The following is a 25,972-nucleotide window of genomic DNA, read 5'->3' as shown; positions in this document are numbered from 1 at the left end:
AGACAGCAATGGTGACCAAAAAGCATTTTAGAGGTACTACCAAGTTTTACTTCCAAGTCTGGAGGCAGAGGGCTATGATATGGCTTAAGGCGGGCGACGTGGACGATGTCACGTCCACGCCGGCGCATGTCGTCAGATGGGGAAAGTGGCTCAATGAGAAAATTCACCGGCGAGGTTTGCTCCAAAACACGGTAAGGGCCCTCGTACTTCGGGACGAGTTTTGAAGAAAGGCCGGGGGTTTGGTAAATAACAGCCAGCCATACAAGTGATTCGGGGAATAGCTGTGGCTTCTTGAAGAGTCGGCGTTGTTTTCTTTCTGGCGCTGCTGTTCTTGTGACGTAAAGGTGCGTGCGAGTTCATGGCACTACCTCGCTTTTCGGGCAGCTTCGGATACAGATGGGCATTCGTATGTGTCGGGACGGAATGGAAGGAGAGTGTCAACGGTGTGGGATGGGTCGCGTCCATAAAGAAGAAAGAAAGGCGAAAATACAGTGGTAGACTGTGCCGCAGTGTTGTATGCGAACGTGATGAATGGAAGATAGCGATGCCAGTTTGTTTATTCAGATGTCACTTACATCACGAAGATGTCGCCGAGGGTGTGGTTAAATCTCTCCGTGAGCCCGTTAGTCTGCGGATGGTATACCGTGGTCTTGCGATGAACAACATGGCATTCAGAAAACACAGCCATGACGACTTTTGATAGGAAGGCTCGACCTCTGTCACTTAGTGGATCTCGAGGTGCACCATGTCATAGTATCAATCGATGGAGGACGAAGGACGCTACGTCCCACGCAGTGGCACTTGGAAGGGCGGCAGTCTCAGCGTGGAGTGTTAAATGGTCCACAGCGACTATGATCCACCGATTTTCATCTGATGTTGTCGGTAGAGGGCCATAGAGATCAATTCCGATCCGATCGAAAGGTTTGGCAGAGCACGGGAGCGGTTGAAGCGCACCGGACGAGTGGAAAGGCGGTGATTTGCGGCGTCGACAGTCAGGGCAGCCCATAACGAATTTTCGAACGAATTTATACATTCCGCGCCAGTAGAAGCGATGGCGAATGCGTTCGTAAGTTTTGAAAACTCCGGCATGACCACATTGGGGATCGTCGTGAAAGGAGGCGCAGATTTGTGATCGCAAGCTGCGCGGGACAACCAAGAGCCACTTACGACCTTCGGGGGCGTAGTTGCGTCGGTGTAGCAGCCGATCACGAATCGCGAAATGAGCAGCTTGACGTCGGAGAGATCGTGGTACCGCAGTGGTTGACGATCCAGAGAGACAGTTAAAAAGGGAAGCGATCCACGGGTCCTTGTGTTGTTCACCGGTAAAAGAGTCGAGGTCGAGAGATGCGACGGAGTTGGTACCAGTGGTTTCGCAGGCCGAGTCGGGAGGTAAAGGCGAACGGGACAGGGCGTCGGCGTCAGAATGCTGGCGTCCGCTGCGATAGATGGCGCGATTGTCGTACTCTTGGATTTGCAGCACCCACCGAGCTGGGCGGCCAGAAGGATCTTTCAATGTGGCGAGCCAACAAAGTGCATGGTGGTCCGTTATGAAGTCAAATGGACGATCGTACAAATAAGGGCGGAACTTGCGAAGCGCCCACACTAGCGCTAAGCACTCTTTTTCAGTGACGCTGTAATTAGCCTCAGCTTCAGTGAGCATGCGACTCGCATAAGCGACGGCGTATTCGGAGTAGCCCGGCTTGCGTTGGGCGAGGACAGCGCCAAGAACAACTCCGCTAGCGTCTGTATGAACTTCCGTTGCAGCTGTTGGGTCGAAATGCCAAAGAATGGGAGGAGATGTTAGCAGACTACGGAGCGTGGCAAACGCGACGTCACAGTCAGAAGACCAGGATGAAAGGTCTGCGTCACCGCATAGGAGGTTGGTCAGTGGTGACATGATCGACACGAAATTTTGAATGAAGCGCCGGAAGTACGAGCATAGTCCGACGAAACTGCGAAATTGTTTCAGTGTAGTAGGTTTCGGGAACTCGGCGACTGCTCGCAGTTTTGCAGGGTCGGGTAGAGCACCACGCTTGGACATGATGTGCGCTAAGATGGACAGCTCTCGCACGGCGAAGTGGCACTTTTTAAGGTTCAGTTGGAGCCAAGCGTTGGTTAAACGTGAAGAACCAGTTGGAGCCGAAGCACATGTGAAGGAAAATTGAGAGAGAAAACGACAATGTCGTCGAGGTATCATAGACACACAGACCACTTCAGTCCACGCAGCGTGTTGTCCATGAGTCGTTCAAACGTGGCAGGAGCATTACTAAGCCCAGACTGCATTACGTTAAATCCATACAGGCCATCTGGTGTAATGAATGCAGTTTTCTGGCGATCAGCTTCTGCCATAGGAACCTGTCAGTATCCAGATCGTGAGTTTAAGGAGAAGAAGAATTCGGCTCCTTGGAGGCTGTCAAGGGCGTTGTCGATGCGCGGTAATGGATAGACGTCTTTCCGCGTCACCTTGTTTAATCGCTGGTAGTCGACGCAAAATCGAATCGATCCATCCTTCTTTCGAACTAGAACGACAGGAGATGCCCAAGAGCTGTGCGATGGTTGAATAACGCCACAGCGTAGCATCTCTTCGACCTGGTGGTTGATGACGTGACGTTCTTAAGCAGAGACACGGTACGGTCTTTGACGCAATGGCTGGTGCGAACTGGTGTCAATGTAGTGGTGCACTGAGGAAGTACGACCCAATTGCGGCTGAGAAACGTCGAATGAATTCGTGAAGTGCTGGGCGAGATTAAGAAGCTCGGCGCGTTATTTTGAACCCTTAAGGTGTCAGCGATGGAACTCGAGAAGATGTCACTCAACGAGCATTCAAGTGGGGAAAGGGCATGAAGTTTGGTCGAGGCGCTACTGCACGATTCGTCTGGCATGTTAAGGAATAAAGAAGAATCAAAGTACTCCACTCGACCGAGACATTCGCCGGCAAGTAGCGTAAGTGGTGTAGAAGAGGCTGTGGACGAAAATATTGCTTCCGCCAGCAGTGACGTCAAGTGTAGCGAAAGGCAAAGAAACGGCTCTGTGGCTCATGAAAATGTCGGAAGGTGTAAACATTACGGTAGCATCATTATGGTCATCGCAGCAAACAGGGACAACGGCAACAGAGGCTGGCGGAATTTCAGTGTCCTAACGCACGACGAGTTTTGGCGACCGCTCAAGGGTTTCGTGCAAAGGTTCGTCACACAGGTGCGAAAATTGAACTTCAGTGCGTGCGCAGTCGATGACGGCATGATGATTTGACAGAAAGTCACACCCGAGGATAACGTCATGCGAGCACACCGAAAGGATGATTAACTCGACAAGCTACATAGAGCCTTGGATGAATATGCGGGCCGTACAGGTGCCGAGAGGTCGAACTGGTTGTGCGCTAGTCGCACAAAGCGATAATCCAGAGAGTGGCGTGGTCACTTTGCGTAAGGAGCGGCAGAGCTGGGCGGCTATAACAGAAACTGCAGCACCTGTGCCGACATGGGCAAAGGCAGAATCACCATCGACAGATATGGCGACAACGTTAGCAGGTGAAGTGCGAGGACTTGAGCGTTTCGACGACGGCGCAGTTCTTGCTTTTGGAACTGTGGCGTTCAGTTTTCCCGGTTGGAGGAAGCGGGTCGAGGACGCATTGGGGACAGTGATCACCTGCGAGGAGATGGGGAGCGGAGAGAGTGAGTCTGAAACAAGGGCTGGGGTGACCGAGACTCGGGAAGGTTAGGGTATCCATACTGCGGTGAGGGATAGGGAGCAGGTAGGTGCATGGGCTCTGAGTGATACGGTAACGGCCGAGTAGCGTCGTGAAGTGGTTGGAAGTGACGGTGACATTATCGTGCCACGGGTCTTGGATTACCGCAGGCGTAACAGATCGGTTGATTGTCAGGAGTGCGCCGGGAATCGCTGACTCGTGGTGCGGCCCAAGGTGTCGAAAAAAAAGGGGGGGGGGAGTGGGGAGCAACTGAAGACATGGGTGCAATGCTGCTGACGGGGTCTGCTGCGTACCACCTGGGCATACGTAAGAGGCGCGGCCACGGGCTGCATATCCGGCGCATGGGCAACAGGCATGGCCACAGGCTGCTGGTGGGCAGCGACGGACACAGCCTGAGCTACTTCTTCGGCAATAACGTCGCGGAGTGGTAAGGGCAGACGAGAGGACGGCGGCTGCTGCGTGAAGGGAATCAACGACAGTTGCCGAGCTACTTCTTGACGCACGAAGTCTTAATATCTTGCAGGGTTGGTGAGTGGTCGGGAACAGAAGTGAGACTGGATAGCGAGTCGGCGTGTGAGGAAAATGGCCGAGTCAGGGCGCGCTACTCCCTCAACTCGTCGAAACTTTGACACAAAGTGACAAGTTCAGCAACGGTGGCAGGATTACGGGCCAGGAGCATCCTAAATGGGCCGTCATTTATCATTTTGAGGATGTGCTGAATCTTCTCCGTCTCAGGCATGGTGGTGTTCACACGGTTGCAAAGACCAATAATGTCTTCGATATAGCTGGTGAACCATGCCGTTGGCGCGCAATCGTTCTGTGCGCGAGTCCGCAAGCGTTGTTCGACTCTGGACTTGCGGACAGTGGGTCGGCCAAAAACGTAAGCAAACGGCGTTTTGAAGATGGACCACGTCGTAATGTCGTTTTTGTGGTTGTTATACCACACTTCGGCCACGTTAGCGAGATAAAAGATGACGTTAGTCAACTTGTCCACGTCATCCCACTTGTTTGCACTCACCAGTTCGTAGTTAGTGAACCAGTCTTCCACGTCGGTCTCATCAGCTCCGCTAAAGACCTTCGGCTGTCGCAAGCGAAGAACGCCGGGGTTGCTGGAGGATTGATTGTAATAGCCAGGTTGCACGTTGTTGGTGGTCATGATGGGAGGTAGCGTTCGGTTGTGAAGCTCCAGGTTTAGGCAACGGCGAATGGCAGCACCAAGGTTCAAGCGAAAGGGAAGGTCAGCACCCTCCACCAATTGAAAAGGGGCTTATTGGCGTGTATTGCGACGGTGGCCCTACGATGGAAACACGATCGGGACAGAGCAACGGTCAAGCAGATGACGCTGACGATAAGGACGAGGCGAGCAAGAGAAGTCCAGGACCCAGTACCCAAGCGGTGGCGATGTAGCTTGCCAACAATGTGTTTTCTTCTTTCTTCACAATATATATATATATATATATATATATATATATATATATATATATAAATATATATATATATATATATATATATATATATATATATATATATATATATATATATATATATATATATATATATATATATATATATATATATAAAGATCGACTAAGGTGGCGCGGGAAGCTGCCCTCACAAGGTGCTTGGTTTCTCGAAAGACGCTAATCAAGGTAACTAACCCTTTTGTGTAAATTACTAATTTTTTTGAAAGTTTCTCTTTTAAGAAACTGATACGGTTCTCGTGCTTTCGGTAAAACGAAATGTACATGTAACAACCTTCAGCAGAATTTGAAAACAAAGATTCCTCTCTTCATTGAAGATCTTTCAGCATAAATGCTGGGTGTCTTTTTTTTTCTTTTCATAAAATCCAAGTTTTAGAAGAATCTTACCACCAAACATATCGCGAAGATACTTCGCGCGCTAAATGATTCTACATTACCTGTAGACTAGCAACACTGCACTGAAAGAAGGAAGTGAGTCAACTTACCAGATATTACCGTGAGGGAGATAGCAACCACAAGCGTGACGAAGAAGCTGATGACCGGAATCCACATGTAGGACACATGGTAGAAGTCGTATATTCCCCTGCAAGACAGGAAACGAAGCTTTTACCTAAACAGGCACAACACCACTGTCGCGATGGCTGTAATGTATGCGCATAAAGGCATTGCAGGGTGAAAATACATTGTTAAGTGCACAAATAGGATTACCATCAGGGTATGTCAGGCAGTTTTACCGAATGTTCTTTAAACTAAGGTGCCTGATGTGCAAGCACATTGTCTCTCTCTCTCACTCTGTGTGTGTGTGTGTGTGTGTGTGCGTGCGTGTGCGCGTGCGCGTGTGTGTGTGTGTGTGTGTGGGTGCGGGTGTGTGTGTTTGTGTGTGTGTGTGTGTGTGTCTGTGTGTGTGTTGTAGCCGTAGTGAATATCTTCGTATGTTTAAGCAGAATCGATGTAACAGTATCTTTATTGTAAGCGCTCTAACATTGAAAGATTAGTGATGGCCGTGAAAGATTTTTTTTGTCTATCAATAAGGAGCCAGTTTATTTCCTAAAGATAAGAAGCCTGCAGTCCAGCGCCAAGAAAGTGCTATAGTTTAGTTAAAAATGATTGCATATTTATCATGCACAGTTGATTATAAAACTAATAATTTTCGGGCAATCTCCGGAGTTTCTCCAGAGTATGTTTACCAATTCTTAAATATGACCGGGGACGCGAATATTCAGAAGAACGTTTATAAAAAATGAAAATAGGTAGAATCAGTAAAGGGGTGGTAATTAACACATAATCAACGCCACCTTCCAGTTATCGTGGACCCCCTTTTTCTTGTGCAATTTTTAAGCATACAAACATGAAAGCTAGTAAGAACTTCACAAGTTCAGGGCTGTGCATGGTGAGCTGTGGAATTGATCATTTCATACATAAAAGTATCAGACAGAAAGGCGGTGGTAAGGAACAGGGACTCGAATTTCCTCATTTATGCTGAGAAAGTAGCTTTGTGCTGCATCGTAGCACGCTTATCGCTGTCCGCGATTTTCTCGGAACGAAAAAAATGCATGCTTGGATCATGTTCACGCCATGGACTGGCAGGTTCCTTTGAGTTATAAAGATTGACTGTAAAAAATATTGGTGCCATCAAGTATCTCTTCTATGGGGGCTGTCAGAAAAAAAAACAATAAAAACCACTTGTCTGCGCAACTGACTGGTTGGCTGCTTGAGTTTCTGTAGTAAATGAAGTTCATGCCATGGCTGCGTGTCGTCTTAGTGAGGAACAAGTGAGCTGTTACTGACCTCCTAATGCTATGACATCATCTCTTAAGTGGCTTTGACCCACCCTGAGTAGTAACTCCGCTGAACAGGAACAGGAACCGTGTAGTTGAAGGCGCACTCCTCCAGGGTGGTGCGGGCGCCACTGGGCTTGCCAGGGTACAGAAGACGTCCGACAGCCACCCACAAGGCCAACCCAAAACCCGTAAACATTGACGACATAGCAATCTGAAGGGGTATTGGAAAAATTGGCGAAAAAATTACATGGCGTATTAGACTATGGCAATGCAATGAAACGTACCAGACGCATTTACTTTTGACCAAGACGCTATGCTTTCATCTGCGAAATTCTAACACCAAAATAAAACTCCATAGTTTGTTTCCAGGTTCATGTGTCACGCTACATTGTCTTTAACTGCACTTAACATCATGAAAACGCGTACGACATCAAGTGGTAAGTGACGTGAATGGTACCGCGTGGATGATACATCACCGGAAATGTAGCAATGTATTGTAACGTATGATACTGCGTCATGTGGAAAACATAAGGTTTTGGGTTATTCGCGTAGAAATCTTACAGTGTTGGCCAATGCCTTTACAGGCTGGTTAAACGGCGGTGAAAGCGGTGTGTTCAGAATATGCAACAGTCTTTTTATTTCACTAAGTAAACCATTGCATTATGACCATGTCTTTGTATCTTAATTGTCGTATTCTACTTGTTTTTCATATATACGTGAACAGGTACTAGCTTCACAGGCTCTTCTGTAGTTGTGAATAATGTACTCAACAGCAGAAGTTAGCGGGACGCGGAATTTTTGATAAAGCTGAATTCCCGATTGGTCTGTGAATATCATTTCGAAGTAAATGTCCCATACTGCACTTGGCATTCTGACCTATACAGTCACCAGCTTTATTACAAGCATTCAGCACTGATATAGCAGAAAGTCGCATTTGTTGTAGATCCAACGTGCTCCAAAATGTTTCTGTTGATACTACAATAATGATGGATGCCCTGGTGAGTCGTACAACACTGAATATTAACACTCTTAAAATATGTCTCTTATTACCTATGCCCTGCTAGGCTATTCACTATGTGCCATCGACTCACTTTCGTGATCATCACGAAAATCATCATCATCAACCTAGCTACACCCACTGCAGAGTAAAGGTTCTTCCCATGCTTCGCCAGTAGATCATGGTCCTGTACTTGCTGTGGTCACGTTATCCCTGCAAACTTCCTAATCTCATCTGCCCGCTTCACTCTGCCTCCTCCTTGCGCGCTTGCTTTCGCTGAAAACACAGTCTGTTACTCTTATTGACCACTGTTTATCTTGCCTACGCGTTTATGTTTTGCTCATGCCTATTTCTTCTTCTTGATTACAAATAGGACTTTCTCAACATATATTTGTTCTCTGACCCACTTTACGAGTCACTTTACGTAACCATTTGTTCCCATCGACTCCCTTTCTGATCCTTTTGTATTCGTTCTTTAGCTGTTGATAGACTAGTGGATAGCAAATTATCTAATTTTGTACCTGTTACATGAGGTTTTGTTACATGAGACTGCCTATAATACTCACGAAGGTTTTCTTAGGTGATCTCCTTCGGAGCAATTTAATGCTTATAGTTACGCCAATCTCATAAACCGAAAACATATTGGTTGTTAAAGAAACACTATCTATACTGACATATTATAACTCAACTGAGTGTGTTGGAATGCAAGTCCATGGTGACGACCTGAAGTATAAACAGCCTCAAGCTCCGCAGAAACTGTTCCGCGAATCGCCGAGTGCCTGTGAACCATAATAATCACCATGTGACTCACCAGGGTTTCCTTCCTTGAACACTCTGTGATTGCTAGTACCCTATGACTCATTTTATGTGTCGCTGATAGAGCACGCGCCGTTCGCGGTGTGAAAGTCGTATAGTGACCAAAAAAAAAAAAGCTAGAGGAAACTACTGTCTTCAGCGTGGTTAGAAGGAATGCATACAGCATAGTATGCGCTAGAGCTACTCAAGTGAAAAAAAAATGTTTCACCAGTTCCTATACCGTCTTCATAATTTGGTGGCATTTTAATGAAAATCTGTCCATTACACATGTCCACACACAAGTGGACGATAATGGCAACTCACTCACCTTACTCCCGCACCAGGGAAGCAGGAGACCAAGGATGAATACCGCGCCAGTAGCACCTTTAATTGATCCAGTCGTGACAAAAACAGCCTGTGAAGTAAAATTGAGTCACATATCACATATAGGTCTGAATAAAGTTTATAAAGCTTCATTGTAATCATAACTTTCAATATTTCTGGGTCCTTCTTTATTTACGTTGTTTATTTCATCTGTTTTCGTGTCTTATAGTTTAGTGAGCTCGTTTTTTCGTGTTTTTTTTTTTATCTCACCACAAGTCCAAAGTACCCATCGCCGCTATAATCACGACCGGAGAATAGCAAGGTTGCCTCAAAGGCGCTACGCATCTTCGACTTCGGTCGCTGATGTAGACGACGCAAAATATTTCCATCGTTCACCGTTTTCATTGGTGGCATCTAATAATTCCCACAAACTACTTTGGTGCGCCCCTTTACGACAATGTAACTCAACTAATCAAGGTGGAAGAAGCTGCACTTGCTTTGGCAATAGCTCTCTCAGGCGGAGTTTCTATATTCAGACTCTATAACGGCCATTCGTAATTTTGCTATGTGTCGAATCATTGCACCCACCCTAGGAATTCTCGGTGTAGTTGTGAAATCGACAGGCATTCGCAAGTGGGACGCTCTGTTGGCGCGAAGTGCGAGCGCTGAATGTGAGTTGTTGGAACCGAGGATGTTTCGCTTTTTCACGCTATGCTGCTGTTCTACCTGCTACTCGACATCGTCAAATAAACATCCTTCCAAAGTGGTGGAGATACCACTGCAGTGCCATACGGCATTTTCTTTTTTTCCTTAATTTATTAAAACTCCTGCACAAACATCAAATCGGCGTTTTCTCACTGATAAGACAGAAGGCAGGCTCGCGGAGAGGAATGCCAGGAGCACCGTAATGAGACCAAAGCCGGCAGCTGAAACAAAGATTTGTGTTCCATTTAGTATCACTTATTAAAAAAACTGGAAGTCAAACTAACTCTAATAGCTCATAATCTGTTTCATACCTGTACATTTGTACCTAATTTAGATAGCATACTATTTTTCTTACAATGGCCGCATGAATTGTCTTTTCTATTGTAGCTTGCAAAATGAAGACCTCTAACCAAACAATTAGTGATATGAAAAGTGAGCCAAATGTTGTCAAACACTTTTTTTGTCTTCCTGATTTGTTCTGAAAACTATGCACAAATAGCTCCAACATTTAATAATAAATACAATTACAACGTACAAATTAGGATTGACAAAAGCTTTCTCTGTAATAAATTTTGTACGGTGGTGGTAAAAAGTCTGGAACTATGACCATTTCACTACGAAATCTCCACTAAAGCTGTGGCTGTTTCCGTACCACCCATTTGCAATGTTCAAGCTGGGGAGTGACTTCTTTTGGTCAAAACAACAGTTTTGATTTTTTTTCAATTCCAAATAAAGAACTTCTCTATTTTTCAGAAGATATATTGCACTTGGGCACTCATGGCTTCAAAATGATCTTGGTCTTTTTTCTTTGACATGTTGACTGCAAATGTGTGTTCTTCCAACGTCATTTCTGCATTTTGCTCATAACCAGAATTCTGGAGATTACATACATTGTTTTTCAGGAACTGTCAGTCAAAAGCAAGCGGAAATCCTCAGATTGGTTTCTTATAGGCGTTTACATAATTGATACCAGATATCAGCAGCCTAGGTGCAATTGTATCTTTTACATATGAATCATTCATGAGTGGCAATTTTCCTACAGAAAGAAACATAATAAAGCATATCTAGTTCTCATGGCACGCTCATGATTTTAGATCAACTCCTATAAAGCATAAGTGTAACTAACTTTGAAGAAAATTGTAACGCCATGCCGATTGAACATTTTAACAAAATCTAGGCATGTCGAAAAGTAACAAAAAAATCTAAACCTTGAACACAGCTTTAAAATAATTTTAGCTTCAGTTTAACTTGCGTCTACCCAAAAAATACCTTCAAACTTTATAGCCACAGCTTTATTACCATTTCTCTAGAGCCAAATCCTAAAGACGCTTTAGAAGTATTATTATTATTATTATTATTATTATTATTATTATTATTATTATTATTATTATTATTATTATTATTATTATTATTATTATTTGCATACACAGACACACGAGGACACAGAGGAAAAGGGGAGGGAGCAAGCTACCAACTGCCACATAAAGGGCCACAACAGCTGCTCACTTTTTCGCGAGGAGGGAAGAAACAGAGGAAACAAAGATTAGAGGGGAGACAGAGGGAAAATGATGAGTAAGAAAAAAAACAGTGACGAAAACTTCGGCGAGTATGAGTAAAAAAAGATTAAAAAGACCGCCTATAAACGGGTGGCCAGGTCCGTTTGGTTCATCCCTGCATAAATCGTGCGCAGAGTAGATGTCATAGATGTAGATTTTTCTGTAGTGTTAACGCGAGCATCTGCTACAAGGAATACAGGTTGGCCTTGCGTTGCATTTTCAAATAACCAGGTTCGTGTTGACGCTAAAGAAACTAATAAAAATTATACTTTACCGATTGCCTTCATAGCCCACATGACACCTTTGGGAGAGAGTTTCACAATGTGCTTTATGAAGTCTTCCCAGACGATGGCAGCCAACGCGTTGTACCCAGATGATAACGAGCTGAATTAAAAGAAAACAAAGTAAGTTAGATAACGTCTCGGGTTATTTTAGGTTCATCATAAAAGAGGTAATGAAATATAGTATGTATATGAGTATCCAAAAGTCGAGCGATTGCAACGAAACCCTCGGTTGACACACAGATTAATGTGTAAAAAACGTGGATTATTAAATCAACAAACAATGCCAAAAAACTCAACCCACAAATTAAATTTACTGAAGTAGTAATTATACTGTTAACGCTATACTTGCTTTAGCTTGAGTACACTAATTACAAGTGATTATTATTTCGACTAAACTCTTTTGCACACAAGATTACGTGAAAGAATCTTAGACGTACCACCAAAATACGCCAATGCTAGTAACATGGAGTGTTACCTGAGCGATCCACTGTAAACTGCCGCGACAAAAAGCCCCGTGATTCCAGGCAGGTGACCCAACGTCTCCATCACAAAGTGCGGCATCAACTGCGTTCACAAATGATATCCGCACCAATAGAAACGTTAGGACTCTGCTCTCATCCAACTCTTTTTCTTGAATATCTGAAGCACTAAAGAGGCATGGTGGTCATTCCTGCGTGACCGAAAGATACAAAAGGTGGTGCTATTGTATTTAGCAAGTAAATAAGAATTACAAACCCACCAGTATGCACTTTAGGTAAATAATTCTCCCCCTCCCCCTCCCCCCTAAAAAAACAGATAGCATGTTGGTGTCTAGAGAAGCAAGGTAAAACCGTCATCCAGCAGAGTCAATAAATAGTTTCTTTAACGTTTCATATAGCTGTGATGCCGTAGAAAAGTTTTAAAACTAGTTGGTCTATTTAGTTTATCATGCTGATTGTTCAAATTATCTGAAAAATTTGTTACCATAGGCGCTTCAGTTTTTCTTTATTACGGTATTAGCAAAGTAATATACAGTATTTTAAACTGTAGTCTATCACTAAACGCAAGTGAGTTTGCAGTAGAGGCTAGCCATGTTGAGCAACTGCTATCTTGATTTTGTGTGTACGTATCAATGAGGTGGCCATGGCAACAGGCAAGTGACCTTAGTGTATATTAGTCATTTTCCCCCCTTGCCATGCTCACATCCAAGCATATGTCTTCATCTGAGAAAGGAAACAGCGAACACATAGTGGGGTTAAAGCAAAGGAGGAAAACACTGCGTCTTGTTTCTGCACTGTCTTGCTTATTCTTTGCTTTGCCCCGAGCTGCCTTCACGTGCTGTAAACTTTCTGGGATAAATTACCATCTAGTACACTCTGGTGAGACGTTTTTAAAACTAGAAATTCTTTGATCGTTTGTTTAGGAAATGACCATATGAATAATTAGCACGTGAATATACGAGTCACACCAATGTTGGCACTCCTATTCGGTAATAATCTGCATTACCGCCACCACTGACAAGTATTAGCTCTAACTTGCCTGGTCGTACTTGGTTATCATGGCTGCTTTGAGCGGGTCACATCGGTGATAGAGCGCGAAGAGCAACAGGCCACATAGCGCTGAAATCACCAGTATTGATGATACTCCCAGCATATTGATGTAAAGCGCCCTGCAAGTGCACAAGAGACGAGGACACATTCTTAAGCGATTGCTAAGAGTGTGGATAAGGAGAGGGTAAAAATTTTTATGACCGTTTGCTACGAGACGCTAAGTGACTAACTTTGTCGCGGGACTGGTGCTAGTCATAAACCAGCCATTAGAGTTCTACTTCGGATGATACAGCAATTTACAGTTTGAAGAGTAGAATGAGTACGTCTTTCCAAGTAGCCCTGCATCTCGGAAATGCACTTGTATCTATGCCTTTTTCTACGCAGCAATGTCAAGTTTAATTCTTTCGTTTTAAAGTTACCCAAGCACATTAACCTAATCAATAAACTATAAACAGGCCTGTATTCCCCAGGTACGTTTATCTAAAGTGTCAATATTATGACGGCACGTGTTTTTTTCGTTTCCTGTATGCCTGCTCTTTGGAATTTCCTATCCTTGACCTCTGCCCGTGTACGTACCAAGTAGATAATTGCACGTACGTCGAGAGAATTAGTGTGCTTTATTTTACTTAGAGCTCTTTTTCTTGATTGATTGATTGATTGATGTGTGGGGTTTAACGTCCCAAAACCACCATTTGATTATGAGAGACGCCGTAGTGGAGGGCTCCGGAAATTTTGACCACCTGGGGTTCTTTAACGTGCACCCATATTTGAGTACACGGGCCTTCAACATTTCCGCCTCCATCGGAAATGCAGCCGTCGCAGCCGGGAATTGAACCCGCGACCTGCGGGTCAGCAGCCGAGTACCTTAGCTACTAGACCACCGCAGCGGGGCAGCTCTTTTTCTTACTCAAGGGTGATAATTATATGGATGGTCTACCAAACAATGTGGATAATTTCGAGATAAGTGATTTCCTTAGAATGAAATAAAGTGTCATGAAAAGCAACCTCCCCCTTTGGCTGTCGTCCGTGATTTGTGAAAGTATACTTGTAAATCATCACATAACTCAATAACTAATAGACTATTACACTGCGGCAAACATTCAAACTGCGGTCCATGAATTATATTTAGTAATTTTCAATGTATACTTGAAGGCATTCAAAATGATCTTAGAAGTTGGCGTGGAATCTCTTCTGCCATGCGCGCAGTGAATATGTTATGAAATTTTATTCATTCGAAACCACCACTCCACTGCCCCTTAAGCTCCTCGTGACAGTTCGGCGATCTGATCTAACACAAGACGTGTGCTGCTCTCAGTCGACTGCTGTCGCTACTTCGAGAAAGAGGCGACTATCGATGAAGGCACGAGGTGTCGCTATGTACTAAAATTGACCGTAGATATTCTTTACCCGGGTGTATGTCCTGGAAACTGGAGCCTACACGAAGCATTGGCTTTTAAATACAACAATCATAACTTAAACAGGTCTGCGATACAACTGTGAAAGGCGTTTGGATGCATGGTGCCGAAAATATAGGCAGAACGGCCACAATAAATAGTCCAGAAAACAAAGTCCCCCTACCTTTAGGCACAATGTATTAAAAGCGATGAATTTCTTTGCGTACAGCAAGCACTTTTGGCATCTAATTATCTATCTATCTATCTATCTATCTATCTATCTATCTATCTACCTATCGTCCATCCGCCCATCCGTCCGTCCGTCCGTCCGTCCGTCCGTCTGTCTGTCTGTCTGTCTGTCTGTCTGTCTGTCTGTCTGTCTGTCTGTCTGTCTGTCCGTCTGTATACGTCTAGGTGCTCTTATGATCCCGCCGCTCAAATTGGGTACCCCAAAATTAGTAGGGAGGGTAAGATGGTTTGACGAACATGACTCACTGGTCATGACATGAATAATGCCACAATGTCGCCACTGAAGTTGGTTTGTGTAGGAGTGTTTAGGGCCACCACCCGCCGCGGTGGTCTAGTGGCTAACGTACTCAGCTGCTGACCCGTAGGTCGCGGGTTGGAATCCCGGCTGGGGCGGCTGCATTTCGGATGGAGGCGGAAATGTAGACCCGTGTGCTCAGATTTGGGTGCACGTTAAAGAACTCAGGTGGTCGAAATTACCGGAGCCCTCCACTACGGCGTCTCTCAGAGTCATATGGTGGTTTTGGGACTTTAAATCCCACATATCAATGTTTAGGGCTACCATTCTTGAGCGCACCAGCGCAAACACCAGCTCTACATAACAGCTTACCACTTCTGGTGTTGCTAATGTCCATGTTGCTGTTGACATCATTACACAAGTTAAATAACTCCTAATATAAAACATATGCAGCTGTTTAACGTATGCGTGAGTGTGTGGATTCGCACATATATTTTAGCGCCTCTGCATAACGTCTAGCTCCAAAAACGAGAATGCAGTGATAGTCGCGACAAAGAAATCGTAGCCATGGTAAAGGTCCTTATGAATACCATTCGTATGCTCCTCACTAGCATTGACAGTCCGGCTGCAAAGAGTGCACTTCAGTTAGTGGATGCGCTGAAGCCGATGCTATCAAGTCTTGAAAGGCACCATGGCTCCGCCTCTGCAAGCCTTTCGTAAAGAGGTAAAGAAGCTTCGATATTTAAGTGGAATGCCCGAGGCCTCAAGCCCCGCTTTCCTGATATCCGACAATCTGTGTTTAAAAACCAGTTTCCAGTTATTGTTATCTGTGAGCTAAGGCTACACAATGCAATATGACTATCCAGGTACGAAGCCTTCAAGTCCGCTACCTGCAACGAACAGAGAAGTCATTGTATATATCAGATGCGACCTTACCTATATCGAGCACCGTGTAGCACCTCACGATGACAACCAGTATGTCTGCTTGACACTTAAACGTAGAGACCTCAATTTCACGCTTGTAGGCGCATATATATCACCTTCAAACCGTTTTGAACCTGAAAGACTACGTGCACTGTTAACAGCCACACCTGGACCATGGATCATCAGCGGGGATTTCAACGCTCACCACCCACTATGGGGAAGTCAGGAGACAGACAGTCGCGGAAGGCAAGTATTCTCCTTTGCTCTGGAGCAGCAGCTGCTTTGTGTAAACGACGGAAGCCCAACGTTTCTACGGGGAACGACATACAGCAGCTGCCTTAATTTGACATTTGTGTCACGAAGTCTAAATGGAAAGGTCAAGTGGTTCGCAGACTATGAAACTTGTGGAAGCGACCACATACCAACTTATTTGAAGATCAAGGGCCTGTAAAAACCGCCAAACTACGACACTTCGACTCTTATTATTGACTGGACAAAGTTCAGGTCACTGACGGGAAAAAGGTGTCAAGAAAATAAAATGCCTCCTCTTGACACCCTCGAGGATATGATTAGAGGTGCTACTCAAGAAGCGACCTATCATATTCAACATGCTTCAGATTATTGTCAATATCAAGCGGAATCGGAACGGTTCAGAGCGATCCGTCGTCGCGTAGAAAGAAGATATAGGCGCACTAAGTCCATTCACGACTTGAGGGAAGCAAGGCGCCTACAGAAAAAAATTCAGCGGCGAATAATTTCACTTCAATTCTTTCGCTGGAAATATCTGTGCAAGTCTTTGGATCCACACAAGCCTTTGACGCAGACATGAAGGATTGTTCATGGCCTACGAACAATGCCACATCAACATCGCCCCTTCAAGTGTCTTTCTCTCCACCAAGGCCTCACCGAAATTGAAGTATCAGAAGATTTCTGCATGAAAGTTGCCGGTCATGCGTCCGCGTGCACCAAGCGCCACCTAGAAAACGCTCCAGTTTCCAGAGATTCAAGAATGGACACCTTTTTCTCTCTACAAGCGGCCTTGACGGCATGCAAACGATCTTCATCGCCTGGTCCGGATGGCATCACGTACATGGCTCTTTGCAACCTCGGAGAAGCAGCTCGACGAGCCCTTCTATCCGTGTACAATGACTCGTGGAGCAGCGGATTTATCCCTCATTCATGGAAATCCAGCCGCATCGTCCCTGTGCTTAAACCAGGTAAATCTCCTCTGCACTTGACCTCTTATCGCCCCATCGCGCTTACCAGCTGTTTCGGGAAAGTGATGGAGAGTATGATTTTGACTCGCCTAGAGTGGTACCTGGAGCGCCACGAGGTATACCCTCATGCTATGACGGGCTTTCGGCGTGGGCGGTCTGCAATTGATAACGTTATAGACCTGGTCTCATCTGTTCAGCATCAAAAAATACTGAAACGTTTATCTGCGGCGTTGTTCTTGGACGTGAAAGGTGCATACGATAGCGTATCACATGAAGCCATTCTGGATGTCATAGAAAATGTTGGATTAGGGGGTCGGGTTTACGAATGGATCCACAGCTATCTGAAAGGCAGAACTTTCTTTGTACAGACGGAGAATGGCACAACAATGCACCATTGCAACCGTCGAGGTGTGCCTCAAGGCGGTGTTCTTAGCCCCACACTTTTCAATCTAGCGCTACTCGGCCTGGTTGACGCACTTCCAGAATCTGTCCATCTATCAATATATGCAGATGATATCTGCATCTGGGCGTCAGGCGTAACACGCCTTCATTTGCGTGCCCGGCTTCAGAGAGCGGCTACAATAGCGACAAAGTACCTGGAAGAACGGGGACTAGAGCTGTCATCAGAGAAATGCTCGCTTATAGCGTTCACGCATAAGGCTATGAGCCCATATGCTATTAAAATCAATAGACACATGATCAACTACGTAAAGACCCACCGATTCCTCGGAGTCATAGTTGATCGCGACCTCTCCTGGAGCCCTCACATCGCCCACATGAAAACGAAACTCACCATGATCATTCACGTACTGAGGTTTCTTGCTGGAAAAACCTGGGGTGCATCGGTACGAGCAATGCTCCAACTCTATACTTTTCTGTTCCTCGGTTATATGCGATACAGCTTACCCGTGCTTTGCGGGATCCAAAGAACAAACTTGCGCGTCCTCCAGTCGATACAAGCCGAAGCCCTGAGAATATGCCTTGGTCTCCCGAGATGCGCGTCTACAGCAGCGACAGTCATCATTGCGCGTGATTATCCAGTCAACGCATACATCCGCGTAAACGCTTTGAAAATGCACATAAGACATTTCGCTCGGCTTCCATCTCATCACCTAGCCTCACTTCGAACTTCCAGGCCCCACTCAGCGTTCAGCGCAACTGTAACTCAGCATTGCGCAGTGCTTCCATTGCACTTCACGCATGCAGCACAGCCGCCGATACCATTATGGTGCCTACACCCACTCAAAGCCCTTCTTACAATTCCTGGCATCCAAAATAAGAAAACGTCGTCGCATCTAGCCCTGAAACAGGCCACATTACTTTTCCTGCAAGAGAAGCACAACGGACGTCTTCATTTACACGGATGTCTCGGTGTCTTCAGTAAGCTCTGCAGGGGCGGTGGTTATTCCCGCGAGGCACATCACAATTAAATTCATGACATCGCATTTGACGTCGTCGACAGCTGCAGAACTTGCAGCCATTCGTGCAGCTCTGGAGTTTATAGTGAAAGAACCTTCGGGAATTTGGTCTATCTTCTCGGACTCGAAGGCATCTCTTCAATGTCTTATATCACCATTTAGCCATGGACCTAATGAACAGTTAGTAGCTGAAATAAGGCTTCTTCATCACCAAGCAACCGAAAAACAGCACAGCATAGTGTATCAGTGGATACCAGGTCATTGCGGTATATATGGCAATGACCGCGCAGATGAGGCCGCTAGATCTGCACACGATGGTACCCAATACACAGCCATCCTGTTCTCAAGAACCGACGCAGCGACAAGACTTCGTTCGCTTGCACGTGACCTCACACTGGTACAGTGGAACTCAACAGACTTCACAAACGCGCGCCGGCATAACTTGGATCCCGATCTGCAGCTTCGTCTTCCACCAAGGATATCACGAGCTGAGGAGACTCTTCTATGCCGCCTGTGGCTTGGAGTGGCCTTCACGAACGCATACTCTTATCTCATTGGGATGGCCAGCTCTCCTATACATGCACTTACTGCAGTTGCGAAGAAACCATCGCGCACCTTCTGTGTGAGTGCACCCATTCAAACGCGCAAAGACAAGAACTCACTGCAGCTCTGGATAGACTAGACGATCGGCCTTTGTCAGAACAAAGGATTCTGGGTCATTGGCCGAGCCCATCCTCAGCCCAGAAGGCTTTGAAAGCTTTGCTGCGCTTTTTGCGGACATCTGGCCTCAGAGACGGACTTTAGTGTCTTATACTCTTTGATGTTGCCTTTCCTCTGTCGCAATTTTTTTGTCATTTCTCCCTCTCTTCGCAACATTTTTTTAACATCTTTCATTCCCTTCACCCCTTTCCCCAGCACATGGTAGCCAGACGGTCTCAGAACTGGCTAACCTCCCTATCTTTCCGCCTAAACTTTCTTCCTTCTTCCTCTTCCAAAAAGAAAAAAAAATCTCACTTACCTTTCATCCGTACCTTTGGTACAACATCCATACCAAAGGTACGTTGATTCTGCCAATTTTTTTACATACTCTTACTTGTAGCAAAAACATTCAATCACTTTAGACAATGCAGGGGCCTAGCAAAAATTTAATTTTTTCCCACCTTTGTGGCGCACAGGTCACCACCCCATCATAAATGATATACTCAAAGTATCCATCCGGCCACCCAAGGGCAGAAATATGCGTCCTCTACCACTTAACCACTTACTATTCGCACATCTTGATGATGATATTAGCGCAGATCAAGCCACATATAGCACATTCATCTCCAGCATACAGGTACTAAACATGAGCTGGCGCATAGCAGAAATTTTCCTTCACTTCTTCCTTGAGCGCCTTTATGATATTAAGTGTGGAGTGCTTTGAATAAAATATCGTATAAAATTTTCAAAGAATAGAGGAAGTATTCGACAAATAGAAAGAAACAGAACGAAAAGGAGAGAAATAGCAGGCAGAATATAAATAAATCGAAATAAACAGGGAAAAAAACACAGGCAGATAATACTGGAAACGACTAAATAAAAGGAGCGAGAAAGAAAAAATCTGAAAATAACAAAGCAACGAAGACTTCTCAGCCATTTATTCAGAACGGGTATGCGCCATAGGTTTGAAATAGAAACAGAAGTACAAAGCTCCCCACTCCGTTAAGGATTGGCACCCGTAATTGGAAGCAACCTTTTTTTTTTTTTTGCGGGAATAATAATGAGTGTTGTGACTAGCAGGCCACCATACACAGCGCGTAGTAAATGCCACATGCGATTGCGTGCTTAGTATGACATAGCGAAACAACGCCAACGTTAGGACCAAGGCAAACTTGAGGCTTCTGGCGCCCAGCGAGCGCGCACTGCTTCGTACGAAAATTTAGGACAGGTATTTACATCGATACCGTATCTTCTAGCGTACAACAGTTGCTTGATTATAGCTCGCATTTTAAACTAATAATCGCGGAAAAATAAGAACTAGCAAAACTCTCCGCGTATAACCGTAAGTCGTCTTTGCAGTATTGTGGAACAGTGTCATGACGTCAACTTGACCAACAATATTGGTATCGAAAATGTGGTAAATTCTGAAACATTATTGTTTCGTGTTAAATTATTTTTTCACTTTAGTTTCTTTGTAACTCTCATCTAACAAAAATATTTTAGCATGTCTTTTGAAGATTAAGCTAGAACACGTGCTCCCGTTTAATATTGGGGAGGTGAAGTGAAATTGAAGGTTCTCTTTATTTTTAATTGATTCATGTAGGAAATGATCCTCGACTATTAAAACTAGTACAATTGTTAGCCTGATGCAGGGAAATGCTCTGAAAATTCTGGCATCGCCTGTCCTAGCACTGTATTCTCGAACACACGGGCTATACACACCACATAAAAGTTGTAGCGAAGCCTCCGAGCTCTGAAATGGGTCGAACTCTTGAGTACCTCCTAGTGGGGCTACCCAACAAGGACGCCGCTCGCGCTTAGAGTCCGTGCTTGGCCGTGACTGTCGCCATTTTGTATGCTCACTGGTTGCCGGCTAATAAACGCCTTAACAAATTGGTGGAGGTGCTGCGATCTCCTTCGATGCCCTTGGAGCTACGATCACGTACCCTGCCATCTACCATGTCCCACGACGCCTCTCAGCAAACGCCTCCTCCAATGCCACCCCCTTGTCCCGGTGTCCCCAGGATCCGCGATCCACCCGTCTTCACTGGCGCCGATGGCACTGACGTGGAGGACTGGCTCGCCATTTACGAGCGCGTGAGCGTCCCCAACAAATGGGACGAAGACAGCAAGCTGACCAACTTGTGTTTTACCTTGCGGGTGTCGCCAGTTTGTGGTACAACAACCACGCGTCCGATTTTGCCACCTGGTCCGATTTCAAGACCGCAATCATCAATGTCTTCAGCCACCCTGCTGTTCGCAAGCAGCAAGCCGAGCAGCGCTTGCGTGAACGTGCTCAGGAGGCTGGGGAGTCATTCGCCAGCTATATTGAAGATGTCCTGGACCTATGCAACAAATCCAATTACACCATGTCCGAGTCTGACAAGATCCGAAACATCATGAAAGGCATTGACGATGATGCCTTCACGATGATGCTCGCCAAAAACCCCGGCAGAGTGGCTGAGGTGATCACACTGTGCCAGAGCTACGAGGAGCTCTGCCGGCAGCGTTCGATGACCCGACGCTCCCTACCACGAGCTGCAACGGTTGCTGGCTTGGAGGCCAGTTGTGACCAAGTGGCGTTGATGGCAGACCTGAAGTCCTTCATCCGTGAGGAATTCGCGCATCAGTTCTCGCTCCTGCCCTTTGTCCACCAACCGGCTGTTCAATAATCAGCTACTACCCTTCTTCCTCCCATCCACCGAGCGATTGAACAGGAAATAGCGGAGGTAATGCCTGCGTACCACCCCCCATAGCCTCCGGCTCCTGCGTCCCTGAGTTACGCACAAGTGGTCGCCAGGCCGCCCCAAGTCGTTCCAGCACCCGCTCCTCTGACCTACGCTGAAGCTGCTGCTCGACCTCCATCCTTTGCAGCGGGTATGCCCGCTACGTATGTTGACGTAACCCCTCAGCCTCAGCTTCAGTCCACCATGGAGCCACCATTCCGTCCATCGGCCCTTACAACATGGGTGAGACCTACCCCGGTGAACAGATGGCGCACACCAGACAACCGGCCCATCTGCTTTGCCTGTGGTTACGCCGGTCACGTAGCCCGTTATTGCCATCGCGTACAGCCGGCTCCGATTTCTTCACCTGTTGCTGGCCAACTCAGCCGTCCTTATCACGAAGAACCGCCGTCTATGCCACCTCGGTCTCACCCAGGTCCATCTCGAAGATCGCCGTCTCCACGACATCGTTCCCTGTCCCCCATGCGGCCTAGTGCGGCTGCTCATGAGCGGGAAAACTAGTCGTCACAGTCCCTGAGGCAAGGACTGCGACGCTATCGCAATGTGAAAGCCCTCAGAGCAGCCCCTCAAATGTCATTGACGTGCTTGTGGACGGTGTTCGTGCATCGGCTCTTATTGACACTGGAGCTGCCGTATCAGTTATGGACAAAAAGCTGTGCCGCTTACTTCGAAAAGTGACGACGCCACTTTCTGGGTTGTCCCTCCGTACCGCAAGTTTGCATCGTATTCATCCTACAGCAGGGTGCACAGCTCGCGTTGTCATTCAGGACGTTCCGTATGTTGCCCAGTTCATCATCATTCCGGCATGCTCTCATGACGTCATCCTGGGGTGGGACTTTCTCTCCCGCCATGACACCGTCAGCCAATGTGCCACCGCCGAAATTGAACTCTCACCCTTCTCGCATTTGACGCCACAAGACAGTTCCTCGACACTGAGCAAGATTCTAACGAAAGACGATACAACAGTGCCTCCGAACTCGACGACGGCTGTGTCTGTCTACTGCCCCGGTCTCTCCGATGCAATTGCACTCGTTTCGCCTTCCAACCACGCTTGTAGCAGGAAAGAGTTGCTAGTACCTTTCGCGACCGTGCAGGTCAACCAGGGCAACGCTGCTATTTTTGTAACCAACCCGCCCCGCACACTGTTACCTTGATTCGAGGAGAATGTCTCGGCAGAGTGGAACCAGTCGACGACGCACAAGTCCTGGGCGTACCCGATGACACGCGTTATCCCAGGTCGCGCACCATCAATGCTGTTTCCACTTCTGATCCGTCATCTGCTGACGTATTTGGCCCCTCCATAGCTGACAACTTTACGGCGGTACAGCGTTCCGAGCTTCTGGACCGAACATCGTTCTTCTTTCGATGTCGGGCGAAGTTCTCTCGGTCGCACGTCCGTTGTTACGCATCGCATCGACACTGGTTCCCATCCACCTTTACGGCAACGTCCATATCGCGTGTCCCCTGCGGAACGTCGGGTAATTAATTATCACGTTGACGATAGCTCCTACGCGACGTTATTCGGCCCTCGGACAGTCCATGGGTGTCTCCTGTTGTTCTTGTTGCGAAGAAAGACGGTTGTGTGCGGTTCTGTGTGGACTACAGACGGCTCAATAATATCACTCGCAAGGATGTTTATCCACTGCCACGCATCGATGACGCGATTGACAGCCTTCATGGAGCCGATTTTTTTTCTTCTCTCGATCTGCGCTCGGGGTACTGGCAAGTACCCATGGCTGACGACGCTCGACCAAAGACCGCCTTCGTCACGCCAGACGGCTTGTATGAGTTCAACGTCATGCCGTTTGGTCTATGTAATGCACCTGCGACCTTTGAGCGCATGATGGACACCGTTCTGCGCAACTTGAAATGGTACACGTGCTTGTATTACCTCGACGATGTCATTCTCTTCGCTCCGGATTTCTCCACGCATCTCCAACGTCTGAAAGAAGTTTTAGCGCGTGTGAGCAATGCCGGCTTACAACTAAATCTGAAAAAGTGCCGCTTTGCAGCACGGCAACTCACCAGCCTGGGGTACGTTGTGTCCAAAGACGGCATTCTTACTGATCCTGCCAACTTCGGGCCGTGGCCGAATTCCCCAAAGCTGCATCTGTCAAAAAACTGCGTAGTTTCGTGGGCCTGTGCTCATACTTCCGACGCTTCATACGAAACTTTGCCGCGATAATATCACCGCTGACGAAGCTCCTTGGAAGTAACGGGCCCCTCAATTCGTGGTCATCCGAGTGCGACGACGCGTTCGCGAAGCTCCGCAATTTGTTGACGTCGCCTCCGATTCTACGCCACTATGACCCTACAGCCCCAACGGAGGTGCACACGGACGCCAGCGGTGTAGGCCTTGGTGCTGTCCTGGCGCAGCGCAAACCCGGATTCCCTGAATATGTCGCAGCATATGCAAGCCGTACACTTACGAGAGCCGAGACAAACTACACCGTCACGGAGAAAGAGTGCCTGGCGATCGTAAGGCATGCGTGGATGGTGTTGCGGACGGATCAGAGAGCAAGTCGATCAGTGGGGCGATCCAATTATCCTTTCACTGATCGGTAGCGAGGATGTCAACATCGATGGCAGATACAGAAATTGAGGTTACTGAGCAGGGCACGTCCTCTTGAGGTAGAGGGGAGCGTGAGAGGGCATCGGCGTCAGCATGCCGGCGTCCGTTGCGGTGCAGCACACGGATGTCGTAGTCTTGTAAGCGAAGAGCCCAACGGGCGAAACGACCTGAGGGATCCTTCAATTATGAAAGCCAGCATAGTGCATGATGGTCGGTGACGGTGACAACATCGAATGGGCGACCATACATGGTTTATGAATCGTAGTGAGCGACCAAAAAGCCCAAGTTTCAGTCTTGTTCCTACATATTCTTGTGAAAAGGTTTCCGAAGTGTGGGTTGATATATATTGTCGTTCACCTGTGGCACATACCAGCATACCGTGGACCGTTACGCTGTGGGTATGTGAACTCCTTGACTGAAGCGGATAGATAGATAGATAGATAGATAGATAGATAGATAGATAGATAGATAGATAGATAGATAGATAGATAGATAGATAGATAGATAGATAGATAGATAGATAGATAGATAGATAGATAGATAGATAGATAGATAGATAGATAGATAGATAGATAGATAGATAGATAGATAGATAGATAGATAGATAGATTACTTAAGAAATGCTGCCCATTAAAACGGCAGCCCTCCGTGGCATTGTGTACTCACGTTCGTGCCTTGCGAATTGATGCAAGACCACAGTAACGTTGTACCATGACCTGGTTCATGCCGAATCCTGAGATCCACGTGATCGAGGACCCGCCAATGACGCTCCAGAAAGTGAAAGTTTTCTGAAAGTTCAAGCTCATGCTTGCGTGTTGCAAAGTAGAGGATAATAATTAGTGATATGACGATGGCAGTGATGTGTGCATACAAAGTAGATAGATTCGTACGCAGAAAATAGGCTATAGTTACTGCAGTGGGGTACAACTTCAGACACCTGCGGCGTTTCCGCCTCAAAGGCACATGCACGCTCGCGTACACCAATGATGGCCCACTAAGGCAGATGTCATGAGTTGCACGTCCGTGTGAATGGCTGAAAGCTGTCTGAGTGCACGAGTGAGTCTATTTCTTTAGTGTCGGAGGTGACCGGCCTTCACTTTACGGTTGTCTGGCCGGAACCTCTCCAGACCTTTTAGGTTCTATTTCACTGTAGATAGACTTTGTTTTATATTAAAGAACGAAAGTCTGAAAACAAATAAAAAACATTTGCGCACCGAGCGTTCGAAATTAAACGTTATATTAAGCAAATCTGACGCCAGGAGGTATGCAAGTGTAGTTGGCACCGTAAAATATACTTAGTTTTATTCAAATAACGTTACGGCACCTGCAGTTTCATCAAATGATAATACACCAAACCAA

At 46.4% G+C, this 25,972-nt stretch overlaps 1 protein-coding gene across 4 annotated transcripts in view; it reads right to left on the bottom strand.

Moving 5' to 3' along the window:
* Nucleotides 1-25,972, bottom strand: part of LOC119172608 (sodium-coupled monocarboxylate transporter 1) — a 50,596-nt gene that overhangs the window by 9,706 nt on the left and 14,918 nt on the right. For 2 of the 4 annotated variants that reach the window (XM_075892114.1, XM_075892115.1), the window contains 8 exons: nucleotides 25,280-25,420; nucleotides 13,148-13,277; nucleotides 12,105-12,193; nucleotides 11,620-11,729; nucleotides 9,943-10,010; nucleotides 9,089-9,175; nucleotides 7,019-7,179; nucleotides 5,673-5,770 (listed from right to left, as the gene is read on the bottom strand). In XM_075892114.1, coding sequence (XP_075748229.1) covers nucleotides 5,673-5,770; nucleotides 7,019-7,179; nucleotides 9,089-9,175; nucleotides 9,943-10,010; nucleotides 11,620-11,729; nucleotides 12,105-12,193; nucleotides 13,148-13,277; nucleotides 25,280-25,420 — 884 coding nt within the window. The remainder of the gene's footprint in view (nucleotides 1-5,672; nucleotides 5,771-7,018; nucleotides 7,180-9,088; nucleotides 9,176-9,942; nucleotides 10,011-11,619; nucleotides 11,730-12,104; nucleotides 12,194-13,147; nucleotides 13,278-25,279; nucleotides 25,421-25,972) is intronic. The other 2 variants (XM_075892116.1, XM_075892117.1) reach the window with 1 other exon arrangement.

Source organism: Rhipicephalus microplus, chromosome 4, assembly GCF_043290135.1.
Source record: "Rhipicephalus microplus isolate Deutch F79 chromosome 4, USDA_Rmic, whole genome shotgun sequence".
Lineage (NCBI taxonomy): Eukaryota > Metazoa > Arthropoda > Arachnida > Ixodida > Ixodidae > Rhipicephalus > Rhipicephalus microplus.
This window is presented reverse-complemented; position numbering and strand designations above follow the sequence as displayed.